Raw genomic sequence first — 25216 nt, 5'->3', positions numbered from 1 at the left:
GTTGTAAATGGAAACAATGTAGATGAGATGTCATAAACCTATCACGTTTTCAGCACTATACCCTAAAACATTGTAATAAAAACACTGATAAAAGCACTGATACCCTAAAACATTTGCTGTTGTATGTAAGAGTGATTTGTGTTTCTCCTCCTGCAAGCATACCATTCTAGGTGAACAGTTTTGTATCTTGGTAGAATATACCTCAGTAACCAGTGAGAAGTGCAGCTTTCATTGAAACTAGAAGAATTTCAAAGTCATCTTATTTTACTGCTGACAAGTATTTTTTTAACACAGAGCAATTGTCTGGGATATGGGAAGGGGAAACACCTCTATATATGATTTCTGGTTTGTTCTAATCTATTTATGCTTTTGCTTTTTAATCATAGGTTTCTGTGCTCGAGAGGCAGATATTTGACTTCCTTGGTTATCAGTGGGCACCCATCCTCGCAAATTTTATACACATTATTATAGTCATTCTTGGCTTATTTGGAACCATCCAGTATAGACCTCGTTACATAACAGGAGTGAGTATTTCATTTCATTTACTTACTTTGATGTGCATGTGGGGAAAAAAAAAAACAACCAAACAGAAAAACACTCCAAACTGCATCATTCTTAAAGCAAATAGAAATCTTATTTTAGTTTAATTTTCTTCTGTAGCATTTTGAAATTTACTTACTATGCTTTTGGGACACCTGCAATAATCAACTGGTAACAGTCTCCAAAATTTAAAAGTCAATATGGTCATTAAGTGCATGACAATATGAACTTTCAAGTGGAGTCAGCTTAAGGAATTACAATGTCTTCAGTATTAGGGGAATTTAGAGCTAGTCTAAATGTTAGCTGTAACTTTCCTAGATACACTGGACCTCCCCAACAGAGGCGTGATTCATTATAGTTACTCATTATTGTTATTAACTTCTGTTGCTAGAGTGCTTATCTGTTATGTACATGCCTCCTAGAATTTATAATCCAACCTGAAGTGAGGTATGATGTTATGGTAAGAAATAATGGACTGAGGGCTCCAATATGAAAATAAGGATTTGGACCTTAATTAACATTTTTAATCCATTTCCTTCCTTATTCAGCTACCCCTTATACACAGACTTAGTATGTCTGTACTCTCTGGCACAATGCAGTATTAATTAAATTCTCTTTTCATACTCTGGGTTTTTGGGGTTTTTGCCATTTGTACTTCTACAAAGAGAAAATAATAGCAACTCTGACAATCATCATTCGGAATACCTTTTGTTAGATTTTCATAACAATTTTTAATTACTGTCAAAATTGATTATTAATTCATGTAAAGCTTGTATACATTTGAGAGACAGGAGTTGAAAAATTTGCCCATACACAGCCATATTTTCATGTCAGATGAAAACAAGGGGATCTTAGAATGATAGAATGGTTTGCATTGGAAGCAAGCTTAAAGATCACCTAGTTCCAGACTAGCAGGGGCACCTTTCAGTAGGCCAGATTGTTTTAAACTCCACTCCAACCTACTCTTGAGCCCCTTCTGAGAATGGGGAATCCACAACTTCTCTGGAAAATGTTTTCTAGTGTCTCACCAGCCTCACAGTGAAGAGGATTTCCTAATATCTAATCTAAACCTATTCTCAGCTTGCTCTTTCAGTTTAAAGTCTTTATCCCTTGCGTCTGTTAACTCCACCTAATCTGTACCTCTTCTGCAAAGTCTCTCTCTTAACTATTCCCTCATACACCGGTAGTCACTCAGAATAAAGAAAAATTTTGCTTCTATCCCAGTGCTACCATCCATATTACATTACTGTGATACTGGGAGAAATACATTAACATTTGTGTCTGTGTTTCTGTCTCTGTGATCTCCTGTATGCAGAAAATTTGTATCCACATGTGTGATGCCTTTATGCATGCACACAATTTAATATATTCCAAAAAATTTACTATCAACATTGAAGAGTATGTTGAAAGCCTTAAATATTTATATTTCCTTCAAGTTACAAAACTGGGAGTCATTTGAACTGGAGTTTCTTTTCTTTTCTGGGACTTTGACCAATACAAGAGACTTGAAAATAAAAATGCAAAATTCAAGCATCTGTTAAAGAAAAAGGTTTAAATGTTCCATCCCAAAACTATTCTGTGGCATAAAACAAAGCATGGGCACAAATTAGATAACTGAGCTAAACAAAAAATTATATTTAAATGGCCTGCTGCTATGATAATTGTGAATGGGGAAGAACACCAGCTTTATAAATTGAGTGTGTTCACGTGAGTTTCTGAATGATGTGGTTGTGCAACACTGTTCTAACTAATTTTCGCACACATCTTTCTTAGAGCTCACCCCAACTGTGGAGCCCATCTGGCTTTGTGAGTTTGCCTCTCTACATCATCTCATTGATTTGGATTGAACCAATCTAAGATCCAACTGTCTTGTTTGGAGTTTATAAAAGACACCTGAATGTGCCAGTTATCACAGACTGTTTGAATAAGAAGACAATGATAAAAATCTCATCCTTTATTTAGTTGAATCAACAGAGGAGCTCTGTGACCCACAGTAAAACAAAGACATGAACCTCTTAGAGCAGGTCCAGAGAAGGACCATGAAAACAGTCAGTGGGGTAGAACATCTATCCTCAAGAGGCAGGCTGAGAGAGTTGGAATTGTTCAGGCTGGAGAAGGGAAAGCTCTGGGCAAACATTATTGTAGCTTTTCAATATATAAAGGGGACTTAAAAGATAGACAGAGAAGGTCTTTTCACCAGGGCCTGTAGTGACAGAAAAAGGAACAATAGGCCCAAGCTGAAAAGAAGGCAGGGTTAGATTGAACATAAGGAAGAAAATATTTACAATGAGGCTGGCTAGACACTGGGACAGATCAGAGAATTTGTGTATGCCTGATTCTTGGGGGTGTTCAAGGCCATGTTGGATAGGACTTTGAAAAACCAAATCTAGATAAAAATATCCATGCGAATGGCAGGGACTAAAGGGTTTTTAAAGGTCCCTTCCAAGCTTGTACCTGGTCACATTAGGTCTGTGAGAAAAGGATAGATTATTAGTGGTACATTACTTAACATGTAATTGCTGCTATACATGTGAAAAAAAAAAAAAAAACAACCCAAAATAAAAAAAAAACCAAAGAGAAAGAGGTAATTACCTTATGTCTGTGCTTCTTGCAGCATCATCAGTCTGCCAAGCCATTAGGCCCCAGAGAGTACAGTTGAGCTAATCTATGTCTTTTTAAAGACTAGATATGGTCAATTGCTCAGCACACCTAGTGGGATCTACTTAATGTCTTATATGACAAGTAGCCCTGACTCTACCAATTCAGGTTTGGAATATTTCTGTTTTAAATTGAAATTTATTATCTTCCTTTCTTAAAAAAATGTTTAAAGTAGCACATGAAAATGTGCAGCAGTTCATATGTAGATACCAGGATACTATCCAATGACTAAAATCATGCCATGGGAAATTGTAAAGCCTCTGAGCTACCTTTCTGAATTTTAAAGACAGTAAGACAGTCTCCATATGGTGAATGATTTGGCCAGGATTTTTGGGGAGAAAACATTCAGATGACTGTTTTGTTAAATCTTGTTAAGAGAACAAATTTTCAGATAAAACAGTTATAATAAAAGGATTCTTATGCTTAACATTTTTAATAAGTGAATTCTGGCATTGATACACCTTATTGACATAATTTGATTTTTCTTCCAGGTAATGGTTTTATTTATAATAAGAAAGTCTGTGTACTCAAGCTCAGCACAGAAATTGTTAAAAAATATATTTTCACAGAATCCCATAATGGGTGAAGTTAGAAGGAGTCATTTGAACTGGAGTTTCAATGATCCACAGTGGATCATCTGGTCCAACTTCCCTGCTCAAGCAGGGTCATCCTAGAGCTCATGGCACAGCATTGCATCCAGATGATTTTTTAATATCTCCAAAAAGGGAGACTCTGCAACCTCTCTGAACAACTTGTTCTACTGCTCATTCATCTGCACAATAAACAAGTTTTTCCTCTTATTTTACTTCTGCTTTCTTTATAACGGTTAGGGGAAAAATTATGTGTAAAACCATTTAACAAAAAGGATGATGAAATTAAGTAGAATAGTCATTGTGCATTCTTGTCAGCCTGCAAGACACAAAATTTTGAAGTCTGTGAAGTCAGACTCCTACCTGAATCTGCTCTCTGTAAAAGGTTTTCTTAGGAAGTACTTCTCCATTCTGAGACAAACCATTCAGTGCTTCTGCTTAATTGTACTTACTGTGTTGCAACTGAGATGTAGACATTTATTTATAGAAGGAGGCACACAGACATTACTTCTCTGCTCTACACAAGTTTTCAGAGCAAATGATAATTTGGGAACATAAGCAATAATTTTCTGCATAATCATTTTGAGCTAATGCCCAATAATATTATAAGTACAATTAAGTAAATGACCTTGAACATTTTTGTAGTAGCTCTGTCTGGTGGCTGTCACACAAGGCTGTGAATTAAGATTCTGCTTTCGTTTCAAGCTGTGCCATTGGAAAGATGACTTGTTTGTTCAAGTTTGTTCAAGCACACATAATAATATTCTTCAGTTTCTTCCTTGATTCAGTAGTTTGTCATGGATAAAAATGAATGGGAAAATTTTTCTGTTGTTTTTAGAATCATAGACCCATAGAATGTGCTGAGTTGGAATGAACTCTTCAGGATCATTGAGTTCAATTTCTGGCCCTGCACAAGACACCCCAAGATTCACACCATGTGCCTGAGAGCATTGTCCAAATGCTTCCTGAACTCAGACAGGCTGGTGCTGTGATCACTGCCCTGGGGAGCCTGTTCCACTGTTCAACCACCCTGTGGGTGAAAAACCTTTTTCTGATATCCAGCCTGAACTTCCCCTGTCTCAGCTTTGTGCCATTTCACTAAGCCCTGTCACAGGTCACCGGGGAGAAGAGATCAGTGCCTTTCCCTCCACTTTTCCTTGTGAGGATACTGAAAACCAAAATGAGGTCTCCCCTCAGGTTCCTCTTTTCTAGGCCGAACAAACCAAGTGACCTCAGCTCCTCTTCATAAGGGACTACAGACCCTTCCCCATCCTTCTACTGTTCCTTTGGATGTTCTTTAATAACTCAATAGCTCTTTTATATTGTGCTGCCCAAAACTGCGCACAGGGTTCAAGGTGAGGCCACCCCAGCTCAGAGCAGAGCAGGACCATCCCCTCCCTTGCCCAGCTGGCCATGCTGTGCCTGATGCCCCCCAGGACATGCTTGGCTCTCCTGGCTGCCAGGGCACTGCTGACTCATGCTCAGCTTGCCATTGAACCAGGACCCCCAGGTCCCTTTCCATGGGGCTGCTCTCCAGCTTCTCCTTCTCCAGTCTGTGCACGCAACCAGGGTTGCCCCATTCCAAGCACAGAATCTGGAACTTGCCCTTGTTAAATTTCATATGGCTGGTGATTGCCCATTTCTCTAATTTGTCAAAGTCTCTCTGCAGGGCCTCTTTGCCCTTGAGGGAGTTGATGGCTCCTCCATCAATCTAAGTTTGGTGTCCTTGCCAAACTTAGTATTTCGTTGTGTCCTTCATCCAAGTCAGAAATGAAGATATTGAAGAGCACAGAGTTGAGGATGGAGCTTAGTGAAGGACATCAGCCTGATGTCACCCCATTCACTATAATCCCTTGTGCCCAACTCATGAGTGTGTTTCTCACCCATCACATAACACAATTATCTAGCTGTGAACTTGATGCTTTGCCCAGAAGGTTTTTGTGAGAGACAGTATCAAAATCTTTGCTGAAGTCCAAAAAGAATCCATTTCCTTGCATTTCTAGATCAATGAGATGGATTACCCTGTTGTAGAAGGAAATTAGGTTTGATAAGCAGGATTTTCCCTTCATGAAGCCATGCTGGCTGTGACTGATGACTGTGTTGTTCTCCAAGCATTTTTCAATATCTCCCAGAATAATATTTTCCATTATTTTAACAGACACTGAAGTGAGACTGACAGACGTGTAGTTTCCAGGGTCCTCCTTCTTGCCATTTTGAAAATTGGGACTATGTTAACTAGCTTACAGTCAACTGGAAGTCAACCTCTCTGGATTCCCAAGACCACTCAAAAATCATCCAGAGAGGCTTTGAGGTGTCATCAGCTAGCTCTTTGAGGAATCTGGATTAATCTCATCAGGCCCCATAGATTTGTAGGGATCCAGCTGGAGCAGCAGATCCCACAAAAGTTCAGGATCAACTGGGAGCTGATCATTCTCAGAGTCATGGTCCTCCACCTCAGGGCACTGAGACCCTCTTGGCCCATCCTCCATGTTGAAGACAGAGGGAATTAATGCATTAAACACCCCTGTCTTGTCTCTGTCCCTTTTGTGTTCATACCTATATATTCATTTCTGTATTTCAATGTATTTAATGAATAAATTATTTCTATTACTCACATAGATTTCTGATAATTTTATTTTTAATGTAAGTAACAAAACAGTTAGCTCTTATATCTACTATATTTCAGAGAAGACCAGCCCCTTAGACTTCTATGTCTGGCACAAATGGGCTTGAAAAAACAATTTCCTGCACCTATCACTAATTCCAGCAACCAAATGATTAAATTTTAGGAAATTCTGTCACTCTATTTACTAAAATCTTTGCTGAATGTGAGCTAGAAGGCAAGCTGAAGAAGACTGAAGTAAAGCCACCTAAAACTGGAAATGTTACTTGTATGAAACATCTTTCATTATCCATGCTGTTCTCAGTATAAAAAATTTCAGGATTTATTTGTTTCACTCAGGTAGAAAATAGTGTGATGGAAGGTGATTTATATTTTAGTACTTACAAGCCAGATCAACCAGGAAGTGTGTGACCACAGTTATATTTCCATCTTAGTAAGAAAATCTGTATCAGTGAAAAGTAATTACTAAAATGTCAGGAGTAATCCAAATATACACCTACCCAATGAAAAAGTTAAATACAAACAAACAAAAGAGGTATCTCAGGGATAAGCAATGAAAGATAATGATGACAGAATATTAATTTCCCCAGATTTCATAGAATTCCAGGAATTAAACTTCACATGTGCCTTAAACAGGGAGGGACAGAACAGCTTTTTTATTTGAGAACTGCATGTGTATTAAGATGTTCTTACACTTGGGAAGGAAAGGGAAGGTCATCATCCATTAGTTTCAAGTGGCTGTATCATAAGAACACTACCGTTACATTTTCAATCAGAAAAATCAAAGAGATTCATAAAACACAAATGATGCAAGATCAAGGAGGTGACAGCACCCCCCAAAGTGGCCATTATGGAAGGCTCTGCCTACATATAAATAGAACAAATGTTAAGGTGAAATTTAAACAGAATAGTTCCTCAATGCTTACTCGTTTTATTCTTGGGGCTGTTGATTAAAAATTAGATATGTAAATCATTTTTCTTCAGCTGAAAAAAAAAAACAGATGAGTTTTTAGAAACAATTATGTCTAGTCATCAACTAACAGTGACTAAAATATTAGTGGTCACTGTGCCTCCAGAAAGATCAAGAAAAAAACATTTTTTACTAATCCTCATCTTAATGAAAAACCAATGAATGATAGAATCATTAAGATTGGAAATGACCTGTATTATCATTGAGTCCAACCATTAACCTAATATGGCCAAACCCACCACTGAACCATCTCCCTAAGCACTATATTTACACTTTCAGTAGAATATTGCTTTAGCATCCCTGTAAACTCCCAAATTAAAGAGGAGACAAAGCAAGGGAGAAACAGCACACTTGTATACCTAGTTAGTAGAGATAGTTAACTATAATAAACATTTCTGTGAAAGGTTGTGTCTGATGAAGTAAATGGAGATATAAAGTTGCTAAAACTATAATGCAGCATAGGATTGCATTGAAGTAAATAAAAGCTTTAAAGTGCAAAATGTGTGACCAAGAGGATGAGGACCAAGAAAAAATACAAACTAAAAAACTAGAAAACTTAAAAGAGGACTAGTAAACCTTGCAGAAACATGCTTGGGACACTGGTAAAACTCCATAACATGAATTAAGACTCTTACAGTGCTGGAGAGTCCACCTCAGCCCTGAATTAGCTTTGCTTCATTCATGGCTTAATTTTTGTTATGCCAGATAAATTGATGCTAATGAAGCACTGGTATTTTATGGTATACTAGTATCTGCATAGGGGCATTTTCTTGAAATGCTTTCCATGCCATGAATAGCAGCATAAATTCTCTTTGACATTTTCCATGATAAGTATTCAATATGTTAGCATTCTTTTCACTCCAGAATTTATACTTAGTATTTTGGTTGAAAATACTTGCTCATTAATATGTTTGTTCAATAAAAATGTTTGTCAAAGCTCTTCTTAAAAAATGTCCTTTATTCTGGTCACCTTTTCAGTAATCCTTCCTCAAGTCTTGTCAGTGTTTTCTGAAATATCTCCATGTTCAGAAATACCGGGAACAAGAGCACGTTATTGCAACTTTTTTCTCTTAAAAATTCTCATAAAAGATTAGTGATACTTTGGATGCCAAGGAATAGTAGAGTTTGAGATTCTTTTTATAGTCTGTCCTTTTACTACTGATGCTACCTCCATACAAATGACCTTTGTAAACTTGGCTGACTGTTATTTTATTGGAGGTTTTCGCTCACGTCTGGGAGATGCTGTGAAAAATGAGTAGGGATGTAAGTAGAAGATTGCCCTTTGGACTTTGAACAACATATGCTGAAAGGGATTTGATTCACAGGGAGGTATTCTGTTTAATAGAGTGCTTTTGCTGCTGTTGAGACTAGATTTTAGTATGCTGTGGATTCAAATATACTTTAATTTATACTTAAAAGGACAAACTCAGCAGTTTACTTTTGTAACTGAATCTAGCCTGTTTTAGGGTAGGGATGAGAATGTGAAGGGAATAGAAGTTTCTGAATAGCTGGCTGGTCAGTGTCATAGCACTATTCCAAATTTTGAGTCTAATGGCTAACACATACAGAACTTGATCAAACAAAAGCTTAACTTTTCCAGTGTTCAAAAAGTATTTCCTTCTGTATGCTTATCCATTAACTTATTGGTGGAGTATTAAATACATGTTTTTAAAAAATGATCTTGTTTTTTACCTGATAATCAGTCCAGAAAGTTGGTCTAAGATTTGATGACCCTGGGCTTTTGACCTCTCCTTATAGATATATTTTGATAACTTGCAAGAAATCTCAATGGATTTCAAATTCTTAAGCCCTGGAGATTCAGCTAAGCCTTGAATAAATATGTTCAAGAATCACTTCCAGTATAATAATATACAGAATGCATCTGTCTTGACTGTATGGAAGTTGATGAAAGAAGATAGTCTACAGTAAATTTCTCTGCATTTACTGTCATTTTTTGGCTCTTTATTTTAAACTTTTCTTATTATTTAGGATAGAGTATTTTTCCCTGTAATTGTCTGGGTGAAGTTTGACTACTTTCATCTGCTCTCTTCACTGGGACTTATTTAGGTGTGAGGCATTGAGGGTACAAATAATTAATCTAAAGAAAATTATGTAAAGGATGGCTCTTCTTTAAAAAGTGTAAAATATTCTTTGAAGATTAAAGAGTACTCAGACAGTAAATCTGCCAGCTCTAGGAAAGCACAATGAAAAAAAAAAAAACACAAACCCCCTGCTGATCAGAGAACTAGTCAAGACATAAAAAGGAAGTGATCCCCATATAAGAGCTCTTTAGTCTCTGATTTCTCTAAGTCTTGTGTAGGACATTACTTTCTCAGAACTTCCCTGCTGTCAGAAAACAGTTCTAAAGAGTAAAAGAGAAATGGCCAGGCTCCAAGAGGCTTTTTAAAAACCAACATTTTAAAAACATAGTATACTCTTCTCCCTTATTTGAACATGAAATCTATTTGATTCTTAGAGCCACTGATTCCTGAAAATTAATTGGATATATTTTCAGAAAGTACGATTAAAGTCACCCTGGACAAGACTCTAGTACAGAATTTACTTGAACAGTTCTGCATGGAGTTTTGTTTTCCTTCAGACTGAGATGGATTTTCACTAATTTTCAGAGTGTTTTTTAAGTTTTCCATTATAAAAAAGTCCTTTTAAAGACACTTATCTAATACTGTTTTTTAAAGTGATTAAAATGCTGATTATTAGAAGATCAAAGATTATAATTTGCATCATATAATTAAGTGCAGCTTTGGTTCCCAGGAAATTTTATGCAGAACCTGTTCAGTGACTGATACTTTTAATTTAAATCCACAATTATTACTCTCATGACAGTTTTGACTGCTGTAGAATTCAGCTACATTCATCCTTTCCTATAGGTTTTATTCCCTTACAATGAATTGTATTCACATTTAAAAAGTAGCCATTCAAAGTGGCTCTCCTCTCCCATTCCACAGAAAAGGAAGAGGTTTTCCAGGGAGTCGCCACTGAGAAGTAAAGTTCCATGTAGAACTGAAAACAGTGTATAATGAATATTGTACTTTATTTGCATTCAAACCAGAGACATCACCATGGAAAGTTGAAAACATGAAGTTCCTCTGCATTTAGTTTTTTTTCTTTAGAATAGATCCTGTGTTGTGTCACTGTAATAACAAGTGTGGTTTTTTTCCACAGTGGGGTCTATGCTTCGTTTTTTTCATTTTTTTTTCCCTTTAGAAGAACTAGCAACCCTTTCTGTTAAAATAATGTCTAATAGGCTGAAATAATGTCTAATAGGTTGAAATACTATAAAGAGCGTGGAGAATGAATGACTTAGCTGATGAAGTCTTTAAACAGATAGGTAAAGGAAGAGATTAGAGATGAAGTCCATGGGGTTTGCTACCTCTACCTAAACTGCAGTGGAAAACATTAAAATTCTCTTAAGCACCCAATAGCCCTGGCCAGTTAGACATAATTAAAAATAAAGCAAGGCTAAAGTAATGTTTCCAGTGCTCTGAGATTACCTCTGTAGTTCAGTGCTGAATATTTCTCTTTATCTAGCGTAATCAGGTTTCCTTGTATTTCCCAGATTTACACCTGTATTTGTCACTGTGGATTTTCACATTGTTTATTTAGTATTTTTTTCTACTTGCTGTATATTAATTATGCTGACATTTGATCGTCTAAAAGGTTATATCTCTATCTTGTTATCTTTTATGTGTTTATAGCATGCATTCATGGAGATATCTGTCCACCTCAGAGATTTTAATGTCTCTGCCCTTGTGTCATGCTACTGGAGTAGGGAAGTATTCTCCCACACTGCTTTAGAACGTGGGGGCTGAAATATTAGAGGTCTGAGACATTTTCTCATTATCAGATGAAAGGCTGTGACAGATAATCATGTGAATCCATTTTTCTCAAGTTACAAGCCTGTGTTTTACCCAGTGCATCCAGCAAGAATAGGGGTGCTGCAAACTGTCAGTAAAGTCTCGGAATAAAGACTGGAATCACAGCTACCTAACAGTGAAGAAAAAAAAAAAAAACAAAAAAAAGAAAAACATTCTTTGGGCAGTATCTCTCTGTCCCAGCTGTTAGCTGTGCCCCATAAAATCACTCTCCTCTGCTGGGATGGGGAAGTGAATTGAAAGGGTAAAAGTGAGAAAACACATGGGTTGTGATGAAGACAGTTTAAGAGATTAAACAAAACTGCACATGCAAGCAAAGCCAACAAATTCATTTGCTGGTTCCCATGGACAGGGAGGAGTTCAGCCATTCCCAGGGAAGCAAGGGTCCATCATGCCTAAAAATTATTTGGGAAGACAAACGCCATCACTCCAAACATGCCCCTCTTCCCCTCTTCCCCCACTTTATATACTGAGAATGATGTCATATGGCATGGAGTGTTGCCAGGGTCACTTGGGGTTGGCTGTCCTGGCTGTGTCCCCTCCCAACTTGCTGTGCACTCCCAGGCTCCCTGCTGGTGGGCTGGGGTGAGAGGCAGAAAAGGCCTTGAGGGGCTGCAAGCTCTGCTCAGCAACAACACAAACATCTTTATATTAAAAACACTGTTTTCAGCACCAACCCAAAACATAGCTTCATACTAGCTATGCTGAAGAAAGCTGTCCCAGACAAAGCTGGTACCTTCTTTCAGCAAGGGAAAAGCTGCTAATGCCTGAACCTGGTTTTGTGATAACTTTTGTCAGACTCCGTGGCTATTGCAATGGCTACTGGTATCCCTTGTTGTCCTTCTTCCAAGGGATTAATATATTTTAACTAACATCTTATAGCACAGTGACATATACATTAGAAAAAAAAAGGAAACATTGCCTTTAGTCCAAACTATCTGCTCAAATCTCACATTCCTCTGTTGTGCTGCCTCTCCTTTGTGACTGGCTCTGGGCTTGTTGTGGAATACCACCACAGAACAAAAACTCTGCTGCTGCTCTTCCTTCTATTCCAGCTCCTTTTGTATTTCTATGTCTCCCCCTAATCTCTGCTAATCTCTCCATGTATATTTGAAAAGACATTGTACAGTGTGTAGCTAAAACGATATTTTGGCTTTAAATTAAATGAAGTCTGAGCAACCCTGTTTACCAGTACCGTACTGAAACCAAGTTCTTCTTGCCAACTGATTAAGATTTATGAAATCTTAGTAATTTGAATGAAGCTGACTTTAGTCATAGTTGTCTTATATCTCTGCACAGGATGACCTGACAGTACCTGGAGTCCACCTTCATATTTTTTCCAAGAGGTTTTTTTTTCTAAGAAATGTGGCTGATTCTTTTTTGTGAGCTTCATTGTCACCCTGAGGTTATGCTACAAGAAAGGTGCATTGAGAATCACACAAAGCTATACTACCCTATTCATTTACAAATCCCCATTTCCAATTCTGAGAGAAGATGGAGATGCTTTTCTTCAGTTATATTCCAAATGTGGCCTTTTTTTTTCCCCATCTGAACAAGAACCTACTTAAAAACCATTTGTAAATCTTGTCACGAATCTTCATTTTAGAACTTCAGAGATGTTTTTCTCTTTCCATCTGTACTTCCCTTTTAAAATTTTTGTTGTTTTCATTACTGTTTTCAATTCCCAAAGCTCCACAAGAAACAGGGCATGGTACTTCTCTCAAGTTTTGCCTGTTGCTGTGAGAACATTACCAATAGAGATACATTTTCTGAATGACACTGAAAGACAGGATAAACAATGAGTAGAGTTGTAAAATGGACTATTAAGCATGTTCCAAAATTTCCAATGCTCCCTACCTCTATAATTTAGCCGTCAAGGGCGCTATTTATTTGCATTTTGTTTTATGGGTTATTATGTATATTAGGCATAGAAGTTAATGCTACATACAGTCATATTGGTTAGATCATAGCGAAGCAGCATTTTACGTGCTATGAACTCAGCAGGTAAGATTTGAATTATAAATGCCTCTAAGGACAGAATTTTGCATATCAATATAAATTTTTCTTCTATACAAGTCTACTAAAGTAACATTTTAGTTCTACAATTAAATGGTATGATTCCCCCTATACCAGTTCAAGGAACCAATAGTGCTGCTGCTCAGTTTGGTTCCTAGCTGTAATTTCTTAACCATTTTCAATCATCCTGTTTGTTAAATTTCTATTTATTTATTTATTATATTAAGCTCTGCAGCTGTTTTCATTTATTTCAGTATCAATTTTGGGTGAATGAGACATAAATAATTTTGGGTTTCCTGTTGTTTTTTATCAGCTAGTAGGCCAGTTAAAGATTCTGTGCTGATTGTACTCTGAAACCAGTGGATGTTTTTCCTTTCATTTATGGCTCACAAAATCAAACATTTAGCTGGTGGGTTTACTGTCCAACTAGAAAAAAGGCAGAATTCATTAGAAATATCTACAGAAGTTTTCAAGTTTATTAAATCACCATCTTTTGGAAGAGCATATATGTTGTTCCTTGGATAAAAATTTTGTTAAAGGATAGCATAATGTAAGTAATGCATAAACAAGTATGTGTCCTTTGCTAAATTGTTTGAATAGGTGATAAATTTCAAAACAAAATAATGAATTTTAAATTGGCATCATTTATTTTATCATCTCAGTGTTAATCAGTTTGACTTTTTTAGTCTAGATCTAAAGTAATCTTCAAAATGTTTCTGTTGTGAGTAAAAACCAAAAAGTTATTCATAGCCTATGGCACTGAGCACTCTACATATTTAATTTTATATCTCCCTGAAGAGCAAATTCCTGTTTGAAATTTAATGTTGAAACAAGCCTGTCACAGATTTTATTTATGAGTTTTGTTTTACCTAGGTACTGCTTCTACTTTCTGTGAAACATGAAGCACTCTCCTGTCTTTAGTCTTTTTGAAGTACCTATTCATAGATTTGAAATATTTTTAGTGACATAAATGGTACAAAGGTTTTGGGTCCTACACCTCTTAGTTGTCTTGTTAAGCCAATTTTTTATTTCTTACTGATGCTCTGAATTTTGTGGCAAAATTAGATCCTATTTCTGTCTTAAGAGACTTGCCCTTATAATAAATTTAATTACTACCAATATTAATGCATTTGTCTGAATGTCTTAGGATGATTGACAATGCTTTTCTCTCATAAAGATGTCATTGTTAAATTCACAGAGGTGTAGACATGATGTGAATAAGCAGCCTTTTGTGATGTGTCTGTTTCTAAAATCCATTGCTGTTTCTGTGTGAGTAGTCTCTTTGACAACTTTATTGACACTGACTTTTTACCATTTGATATTTGAGTTCTAGGATAACAGATTCTAAAAATGGCCAGCTTTATTTATGGTCACAAAAGGCCTGGAAACAGGCACTGACCATGGAATGAGGTAAAAAAGTTTTGATTCTTGTATGCTGTGATTTGCACTCAATTGTACTTTAAAAGATGTGCATAGTAGGACAATTCCTGCACAAACCACATCACAGAGAGTCTGTAGAAACTCAAAAGCTCTGGTTAAGTCAGGGAAGTGTTGTGAATGTTCATGCATGACAATGACTGGGAATTTTAAATACAATGTTGCCTTTCCAATAAAACTAGTCTTCATTCCCCTAGTAGGAGAGATGATGAGACTCTCAGATTTATCCTTTTCTGTCATCTGGGAAACAGAACTGCCAAGTTCTGGCATTAAAAATCATGAGGACTGAAACACATTGAAATACATGAGGATTTTTTATTTTTTATTGCCTTAAAGGAGTGTGTATCACCAGAGTGATCCTGAGAGTAAAATCAAATAAATAGAATATGGACTTAGTGACACTGTATTACTCCTGGCCCTGTTTCTCTATAGAAAACCTTAATTTAGTAGTTGCAAAATTTAATGGATGTTCTCTCCTCACTGTTGAATAGCTTAGGTAACTGTATTAGATCTTGTGCTCCTTAATGTAGGCAATAATGAGATACTCTGTCATATCTGCTCTCCTGGACTTTGCTGCGGTGCAAATTCTCTGCTCACTTCGCATTCTCAAAAATGGAGTCTACATTGCCTATGGACCTGTGCTGTGGTTAACCTATCTGTAAAAATTATTTTTTCAAGGTTCAGCTCTGGGAGTTTTTTGTGCATTCTCTTTTTTCATTTCTTTTAATCTTCTTATCGGCCTTTGTGTCTCCGTTGAACTTTTTTACAAGTTCCTCTGATAAAGTATCATAGTTTTTCATCATCTTTCAGCATCAGTTGTGTTTTGGAAATTCAAGTTTTCCTTCCTATCTCTACAAACCAAATGGGATAGCAATTTTTCTGTTTGATTGGTTTTGGGTTCTTTTTTGTTTGTTTTTTTTGTTTGTTTGTTTGACTGCCTCCTTGGCATAATTACTACTTCTTATGACTGGGTTATTCCCGACTAATTTCCTCTGAGTCTGGTTCCAATATATATTGTACATGTTGAACATAACTGACTTCAGTTCTACATCTGAATTTTGACTTACATATTCTGGACAAAGTGTTAGACTCCTTGAGTTTCACATTGTTTTAATCCTCAGGTCATTAAAAGAATTCTGATGATATGAGCTACAAAGTATTGTCTTATGATCAGAAATCTAGAGTGCTCAGTCACATATTCCCAGGCAGTTTGGGGTACATTAGAGAACAGTATGTTGGATAGGCAGTATTTTTAAATTAGTTGCCTAATAGTACCTAAGTATTTTGACACTATTTGAATGGCAAATTATTTCAGTACGTGTATGTGCTTTTCAGATATCCCATATCAACTTTGACATCTAGCAACTATACAGGTTTAGCCCAACAAATACTGCAATTTGCTTTTATTACCTGTAGCATACATTTTCACAGAAAATGGCATGTATTGCTGTTAATGGTTAGGATTTGCTTTCATCAGTCTCTCTCTGAAATCTGGGTGGAGATAGGAATGCTTCAAGCTGCATTTGTTTGCTAATTGAACCATGAGTTTACCTCATGACAGAAGCAAAATAATTCTCATTCCTAGCATTTTTCATTTGGTTTTGTTATTGCTTGAAGCCTAATTTTATTACAATTTAAATTTGGCATGGTAACATATTTGTTTTGACAATGAATTACGTTCTACCAAGATAATTCAACTCTACCTCTGTAGGGGGGCTAGTAGGGGAAAGTAGAATTACTCAGTACAATAATGACTGTTCAGCTGAGATATGAGGGAAAAAGATCTAAGGCTCTGTAGGCTTTGAATTGCTCCTACACATCCTGGGTTGGTGCTGTATTATAAGGCCAATTTCTTGATGACTTCTGTTTAGTTACTTTTTACACTTTTTGGGTTTAGTTTGTTGGGTTGGTTTTTCTTTTCTTCAATGCACTTTGAAAACAAACCTCAAATGTGAGATCTCATTTTGCCTAATTGGAAAAGGTTGTTTTTGTTCTTTTTCTTTTTTTGGACACGGGAGGGCAGCTTTGGTGTTAAGTATCCTGTGGGGAATTGTTTGCAAGTTTGAGTGGATTTTTAAGTGAGGTTTTAGACTAAGTAACTGTAGCATTTGTTGCTCCCTATTTCATTTAAATCTATCAAGTTGGTCGCAGTTGGATCCTGCTGTTACTTGAATGGGAGGACAGTTTCCATTTCTTTACAGTGTGACCTTTATCCTGAAGGAGTACAAAAATCAGAGAAATGATAGCCCTCTTCCTGTAGGGCTTGACTCTCAAAAAATAATCTATCATCTGTTTCTCCATCATTTTTATGTAATCTATTTGAAGCTGCATGGTGAGTGCTGAGTGCTGAATGTCAATGACAACTGTGTTAAGACAGCCAGAAATATTCATTAATATGCCTGTGCATAGTTTGCTATTTCATTTAACTGATACTTGGAACTATTTCTTCTCACTTATTAGAAAGCATTTACACTTATCAATGGATTCTTTTTTGAGAACTTATATATGGAAATTAATGACTTAGTAGAATATATTTATTTATATTCCTCAAAGATCTAATGCCTGTTAGGACTTGTTAGCTGATCAGTATAGCATAGACAGGAAATCACAATACTTTTTTTGATCTTTTATACCAAAAGTAAAAACGCTTTTCAAATTATTCAAAGTGGTTGAGGTTTGCACCAATTCTTGGGAAAAGAGGGTTGCTCCCATACCTTTAAGGACAGGATTATGGCAGGATGGGTAAAGACCTTGATAAGATCTGGATAAGAGATTTGCCAAGAAGACCAGTGACATCCTGGCTTGTATCAAGAAAGGTGTGGCCAGCAGGACCAGGGAAGTGATTGATTCTCTGTACTCAGCACGGGAGAGGCCACACCTGCAGTATCATGTCCAGTTTGGGGCCCACACTTCAAGGAAGACATTGAGGTGTCAAAGTGTGTCCAGAGAAGGGAAATGGAGCATATGAAGGGTCTGGATCACAAGTCTTGTGAGGAGCAGCTGGGAGAACTAGGGTTGTACATCCTGGAGAAAAGGAAGCTCAGGGGTGACCTTGTTGCTCTCTAGAGCTGCCTGAAAGGAGGTTGTAGCAAGATGGGCGTTGATATTTTCTTCCAGACAATTAGTGACATGACAAGAGGACGTGGCCATAAGCTAAACCAGGGGAGGTTAAAGTAGGATGTCAGGAGGAATTCCTTCACTGAAAGATTGTTAAACATTGGAACAGACTGCCCAGGGAGGTCATGGAGTCACTGTCCCTGGAGGCATTCAAGAAACAACTGGGAGTGGTACATTGTACCATGGTCTAGTTGACAAAATGGTGGCCAGTCAAAGGTTGTACTCAATGATCTTGGAGGTTTTTTCCCACATGATTCTGTGTGTCTATGATAAGAGAGCCATGCTGAGTTCTGTCTTATTATGTCTCCCTTTGAAGCTAGAGTGCACTGCTTCCAGTTTTACTTCTAATTACCAAACCCAAGAAAACCACATGACAAGGGGACATTTGGAAAAGCATTTAATGAGTGTGCTATTCTGCAGTGAAATCTGATTCTCACCTGTCTAAGGCTTCCTTGCTGTAAAGCTTCTGTGAGAAGTAGCATGGTAAGAGAATGGAGAATGACATCGCTAACGGTTTTAACTATTTGAAGTCTTCCTGAGCTATAGATGAAATATTTATACCTACCAGAAGGAGAAATGCTATTAATACACTCCTTATGAAAGGCTTTTAGTTAATAGTTATGTGTATGCTGTGGTTGTCACCAGTGAAAATGGAAAGCTTTTAATATACATAACAGATAACACTTGTAATTGAGATTCTCTTTCTTTCCTTTCACTAATCCAGGGAACAACATCTTAAGTAATAAATAGCTGCAGTTTTAAAATGCATCTCCAATTGTAAGTTTTCTCTCTCTGTATGTCCTTCCAGAATAAATACATATGCAAGAATTTGCCTCTGCTTTTGCCAAATGAGGAGAATTTTGCTGTAACTAAATTATATGTGACCTCAATTTGATTCTAGTAAAAATTGCAGTCCTCAAAATGCCAGGCATTACTTGAATATTAACTTCTACCTTTTTCTTTAAAACTTCATTTCTTTTATTTGGAAGAATAAAATGTGTACAGAATATCACTATTTTACTAGTTTCCACAGCCTTTAGCAGGTATCACGAGGATTGTAACAAGCTACTAAGAATGTTAAAAGTAAAAAAAGGTTAGTGTTGATGCTAACACAAGATCTAATTAGGAGTTTTTAATTTCACTTCTACCTGAAGTAGAACTACCTGTTCTTTAATTTTCTATGAATAGACAGCTGTGTGGAGTCATGAGATGCTTGCTGCAGTGAACAAAGATATTCAGACAACTAAGTAATCAATCCTACATACACCTACATGCACCTTTTAACTTTCTATTTATCAGCAAAACACTGAACTTAGCAGAATTACTTAGGTATGAAGATAAGTGTGACGATGTTTGGAGAATTGTGGTTATAAATTCTTATCCACAATATGATTGACTGAAAAGAGAATTTCTGCTGGAATTTATTATAAAACTAACACAGAACAGAAAAAACAGCTTCTCTTTTTAAATAAAATCAAATTTAAATGCAAATCTACAATGTGAGAGGATTTTTTGCCTACTGAGTTTTCTAACCCTTATAAACAGAATGATAACTTTGCATTTCAGATATATGGAGGATGTGCACTTGTAGCAGGAATTCTGAAGATATCTTACCAAACCAATATATCTGGCCAATCTTGCAAAACCACTTTTGATAATATTTATGCAACATATGAAATAATTTATATTGCTCTGCACGTCTTTCCTTCCTGGGAGTATTCCTTTAAATTACCTTAATAAGCATGAAACTTCAAAACTGAGGGACAAAACAATCCGATGATTATAATCCTGTACATTTCAATATTAGTTGAAGTTGAAAGCAAATCCTACATTCATGTGGAATATTCTTAGTTCACTGTATCAATTTTTCACATAAGTAAAGCAGCTTTGCTTTCATGTGAGTTCTGAAACAACCTGAACAACAGAACTAGGTACTATCTTCACCAAAACTACAGAGAGGAATAAAGTATTACTGTTAAGTTTGTTATCTAGCAGCCAACGTATCAAGAAATTTTCTTATATGAGTATGTAGAATATATTTACAAAGGTACCTTTTGATTATTTGTGATGTAAAAATGTCCAGCATACAAAATTTTGTTTCTGAGCATTTTCAATTTTGTAAAGGCATTTCTGAGCATTATCACCTACTTATAAGAGTAATAAATTATGTGTTATACGGAAAATTGCAGATTAATTTCACACCTTTTAGTTTAACTAAGCTTTCTTGTCAGAATGCTGGGATTTGAATTATCACACAGTAAAATGCACAGTCTGTAAAGTTGCTCCTGTTAATGTCATTATTAATCACTTTTGTTGCAGAAAATTCTAAGTGCTAACCAAGAAGGTGCTCTGTTGTGCTAAGCAGTGTATAAATGAAGCGATGGTGGGATAAGATAGTCACTGGGAGAGAGAAGTTAAAAGTGAGAGAAGATAGCAATCACAGAGAGAAAGGCAAGAGTAAACCTGAATGAGGAGACACCTGTGTTTTATGGCAGATGTATACCAGACTGCCATTTTGTAAAGAGATTCCCCATTTAGATCCTAACACCTAATGACCATGCACTAGGTGAGACTGGATTTTTGTTATGGTTTCCTGTGACTGTCAAATTCCCTCAAGACTCTGGAAGTGGGAGCATCACCCCATGCACACTCTCAGCATGCTGAAAGATGCTGCTGGAACAGAAGAGAAAAGCATTGGCATGCAGAGGCTCAGCACAGGGGATTCTAGTCATAACTGCAGAAAAGTCTCAGACTCTGATTCCCTGTCTGGCTTCTTTCTGTGATTGTAAATACAGGAGAGTCCCTCTGAAGTTTTACCTCATTTGCCTGGGGAACAGAGAGGGATCACTGTGACTCTGACCAGTGTCTGCTGTTTGAAGCCTGCAGGGGTACAATTATTATGGAAGAGTTTATTGATTATCTTAAAAATAAAAGCTTGCAGATAAGGGTCTTTACAGCTTTGTCTCCTTTTCTAACAAGATGACATGTTAGATGCCACACACATTATTAAATGTCTAGCCTCTATCAGATACAGGATGTCACAAAGAGATGACACAGTTATCACAGGCCAGCAGACACGAGGATTTAAAATCCTTGTCTGGATTATAGCCCTGGTGTAAATACATGGGAAGCTATTGCTTTCAGTGGAACTTAACTGAATGTACTAGCTAAGAATTTGTTGTTAAGGGCTAAAAGTAATGCTGATAAGAAGGGATTTTTTTTTCCCCATGGTAAATGAAAAGAAATAACAACACCACCACCAAATTAGCAGCATAACTGGAGGAGTACTTGTTTTAGAGCCTGAAAATAACCAGTATCTATTTTGTCAACACCTTCCTCCCTCTCAAAAAATCTCATGATATTTCAGGTGCAGAATTTAGTTCAGGACTTGCTTTTTATTTTTTGTTACATGAATTTAATTATCATGGAAAGAGGCAACTTGATAGCATTAAAAATTAAGTCATGTTTTTTATACTCCAAACAGCCACAAGCATACTGTAATTGACATCTGTGTTAGCATCTGCATTATAACCTGACAGGTAGCTCATCCTAGGCCAATAGGTGGAAGAGTGGATTAGTTCCAATAGTAATGTATGTAAATTTTCCATGACAGAATGTTTGGCCTGTATGCAACATATAGTCTGATCAAAACAGGTATTTTTACAGCACTCCATACTGTAGTTGCTAAGTGCTTGACAAATATTTCACATTATCAGCATTTTAAAACTGAGAAAATTAGGTCATGTTTCTGAAAAAGAAATATATAGATAGAAGCATAACACCTTTCTTCCAGCATAATCTGCTACTTTAGCAAGATTTTTAATATATATTTTTCTTTGTTCTTGTTTTTTCTTTTCTGTTTGCTTCTTATTCTATTTTTTTTAATAGAGGAAGTTTCATAACATCATTACAAACACTGGTAAAATAATTAAGTTTGGGTATGTAGTGTCTGTTAGACAGCCACTGAATTTAATAAAACCAAAACCCAAAGTTCCTTCTTCAATAGCATAACATTTATCATTGCATTTTGTTCTGCCAGCTATCTCATGCTTAGTGAGTACTTAAGTTCCAATGATTCCAATGGACTTCGCTTGAAGTTAATAATTTATATTTACATGTATTTTCAAGTGAGGATCAAATTTATCATGCTAGTTTAAAGCATTCAATACCAAAAAAGTCTAGAGGATCTTTGCCCATGCAATAGATATTACCTGATGATGACCCCAGAATTCCTTCATTTATTGCTCTTAACTGAAGCTGTTTGATCCTGTCGTAGAAGAGAAATGTTTAGGAAATCTTTGATTTGTCCTCTTTAAATCTGTAAAGGCTCAGACCTACATTTTGGATCCAGTGTGAAATTCCTGAGCATGCTGTGTACATGTTTTCAGTTTCAGCTTAATATGTTTTCCACTTTTCTTATCACATAGAAAAATGTACTGCTAAATTTTGCACTGTGTGGAGTTTGCTGAAGGGTAAACACAAATGGACATTCAGGAGTGATGTATGGCACAGTGAGAGAGAGTGTATAAACACAAGTAAACAGTTCCACAGCAACCCCACTATGGGTCATTAAGAAATGAGAACTTTGCAGAGAAGTGACCATAAATTGCAGCATTGTGTCTCTGATTTTTAGCCCTTGAAACCAGTGAACTGTGAGTCAGACTTTATCATTTATGCATTTGGGTGGCAAAAGGGAAAATACCAGGTGACACGAAATTAAACAGAACAAATGAATGCATGTGTGGGTGGTGAGAAACACAAAGGTCCTGTTATGACCATCATCATCATTTGAACCTTTGCTGTCTTTAGAAAAGACTTGAAGAATTCCTGCCAGGAATCATAATAAGATGATGCTGAGGTTGTTGTTTGGTTGCTTGCTTTTTTTTTCTTTTTAACTTATGGAGGCTCTTTGAAAATACGGCAACATTTTTTTTTTGGTTCTTGTGCTTGAAAATGAGTCAAAGCTTCTCACATACTTTGTCACGAAGAAACAGAAGTTTTAAGATAGAACTGTAGGCTTTTGGGGGAGGCAATTGTTGGTATTTTTGATAAGGAAATTACAAGAAGAAAATAAGAAGGCATCGTTATGGAAATAAAAAAAAAATGAAAATAAGTAGTTAGTAAGACAGGGAGAACATTGAAGACTGCTCACCTGATCTTTCCTAGGAGAGCAACACAAAGCAGGAAATCTCGTACTGCTGGGAAATCTCTAAATATGCCAGAAGAAACTGACAAGTGTAAAATTATTCTTGGAGTACAGCAAAGCTAAAAACAAACATAAAAATATTTCAACATTGTGTCTGACAACAGAATAAAAAAATTAAAAACCAGTTGTAAACTCAGTGTTGAAAAGAAAAGGTGTTAAGCTGATATTTGAATGTTAATGTCTGCACAAGTGATGTTTGGAGTCCTTGCTCTTTATATTTGCACTGGTTTTGTCATATCATTTAAAATGAAACTGAACTAAACCAAAAATATCCTTATAAATAACAATGAACTAGGAGCTTTGTATATATAATTTTTTAATACTTCTTTTTAAAATCACATTAATAGAAAGGAAGATAGTATTGTAATGAAACAGCATTTATATATATATTTATATAATCAAGGTTGGTCTCCATAAAACTGTTCTTTAATAAGTGTTAATGTATGAAAATACCACAACCCTTGTGATAAATTTTTCAAAATATAGTGATGTAGCTAATAGTCTTGGTGTCTTCCAGTTGTGAAACTAAATGAACCCAAGCATGTCTTCTGCTTAGAATTAATATAAAATGAGAAAATTAGCCATAATTCTGTACTTTACCTATACACTTTAGCATCCATTTCTTAATTGCTTTCTAACATGTAAAAAACAAAGGTAGCAAACTAATTATATAAAAATTTTCAAATTTGCTGGACAATATATTTTCTCTTTCCATTTAATTCCTGCAATTTCTTTATTGCTCCATTTTATCCACAAGGTTGGGTGTCAAAAAACATATGGAAAGGAGCTCGCCACGCCAAACAGATCTTCTCACTTGATCTGTCATATCAGTGATTTATACATGCTGGCTACATATTATTTTGAGGAAGAATTCTTAGCACCGCAATTCATGCCAGAATCAAGAATTTAGGGGACTAGCATGCTTCTTAAGTTAAAGATTCAGGACTTCTCTCTGTTTAGGTAGATGTTCCCATATCTTTCTTTCATCAGTAGAAATGTTGCACTGGAGGCTTTTTAAGGCCTAATTTCTGCAGATTTATATATATAGCAGTCATTTATTTTCCACAGCAAAATAAGATATTAGGACAGAAATCCCTGCTGAATCAAAACGATTGTACAGACCAGTACTCTTTTCACTGAAAGTTAGGGGATCACACCTGCAATCTATGCCTTCTCTAAGACTTGCCATCTATTAGTTTGAATGTTCTGCAAGTATATCCCATGGGATAACTGGAAAAAGATCCACTTCATTGCTTCCTAATACATGTTCAGTAGGCAAAATCTTCAACACACTTAGAACAGTGCTGGGGAAAATAGGGAATATAAGTTAGAATTTGAGGCTACACAGCAGCCTCTTATGCTGCTTCATCTGCTTTCTGCAGAATTTTGTTCAAAAATGAGTGCCATGGGAATGTCACCTCGACAGCAGGTTCTCACTCAAACTGGGAGTAGACAAAGTGGCTACAGAATTAATTCAGCCAAAGACACTTCAAGTGTGAGAGCTCAGCAGAGTACCAGGGTGCTCTAATTATCCTTTTCTCCCCATCCATGCTCCTCCAGGCAAGTACGATCTGAGGTTGGGTGAGACAAGAAAGTGTTTAGTAATGGGAAAGGACAGAGATTTCTAAGTATTTTCGTCTTTCTAGGTCTGCATCTGCTAAAAAAATCAGTTAATACAATGAGCATTTACGTAAATCCCCAGATGAATCCATATTTATACTGCTCAGCCAAGACTTTCTGATTCCTTTGGACCAATTCTGTCTGGTAGGGGAGAGTTTTCTAATTTTCTAACTAGATGTATGTGACAAGTCTATGGTTGTTCTAGATTTCTTTCTTTTTATTTTAATGCCAAACTCTCCTTTGCTGATGATTTCACTGCATTTCTGTTGGAAGGGTGGTCCTGCAGCTGAGATTGTAAACATAACCTCTCTGTTCTTTTATCTTTCTTGCCATTTCATTAGTGTTCTGGGACAGAACTCAGGTGCCATGGAAGTTTTCTTAATCTTTTTGGTCTAATTTCTTGCTGATCACTACTGACCTGATAGTGGTTCTCTGACAATTCTTTTTCTTTTTTTTTTTTTTTTCTTTTTACCCCTTAGAGTTTTATAGTTTTATAGTTATCTTTCTGGCTTTTGTTCCCCAGTGCTTACATGAGACACAGATCCT

General features: G+C 36.3%; 1 protein-coding gene across 3 annotated transcripts in view; it reads left to right on the top strand.

Annotated features, from left to right (window-relative positions):
- Positions 1 to 25216, top strand: part of NKAIN2 (sodium/potassium transporting ATPase interacting 2) — a 518720-nt gene that overhangs the window by 233814 nt on the left and 259690 nt on the right. For all 3 annotated transcript variants that reach the window (XR_011680776.1, XR_011680775.1, XM_071437552.1), the window contains one exon: positions 387 to 524. Coding sequence is in view for 1 of the 3 variants with exons in the window: in XM_071437552.1 (XP_071293653.1) it covers positions 387 to 524 (138 nt within the window). In the remaining 2 variants the exon portion in view is untranslated. The remainder of the gene's footprint in view (positions 1 to 386; positions 525 to 25216) is intronic.

This window comes from Agelaius tricolor, unplaced genomic scaffold (genome assembly GCF_023055355.1).
Source record: "Agelaius tricolor isolate 1412-34295 unplaced genomic scaffold, bAgeTri1.0.p SCAF_1, whole genome shotgun sequence".
In the NCBI taxonomy this organism is placed as follows: domain Eukaryota; kingdom Metazoa; phylum Chordata; class Aves; order Passeriformes; family Icteridae; genus Agelaius; species Agelaius tricolor.
This window is presented reverse-complemented; position numbering and strand designations above follow the sequence as displayed.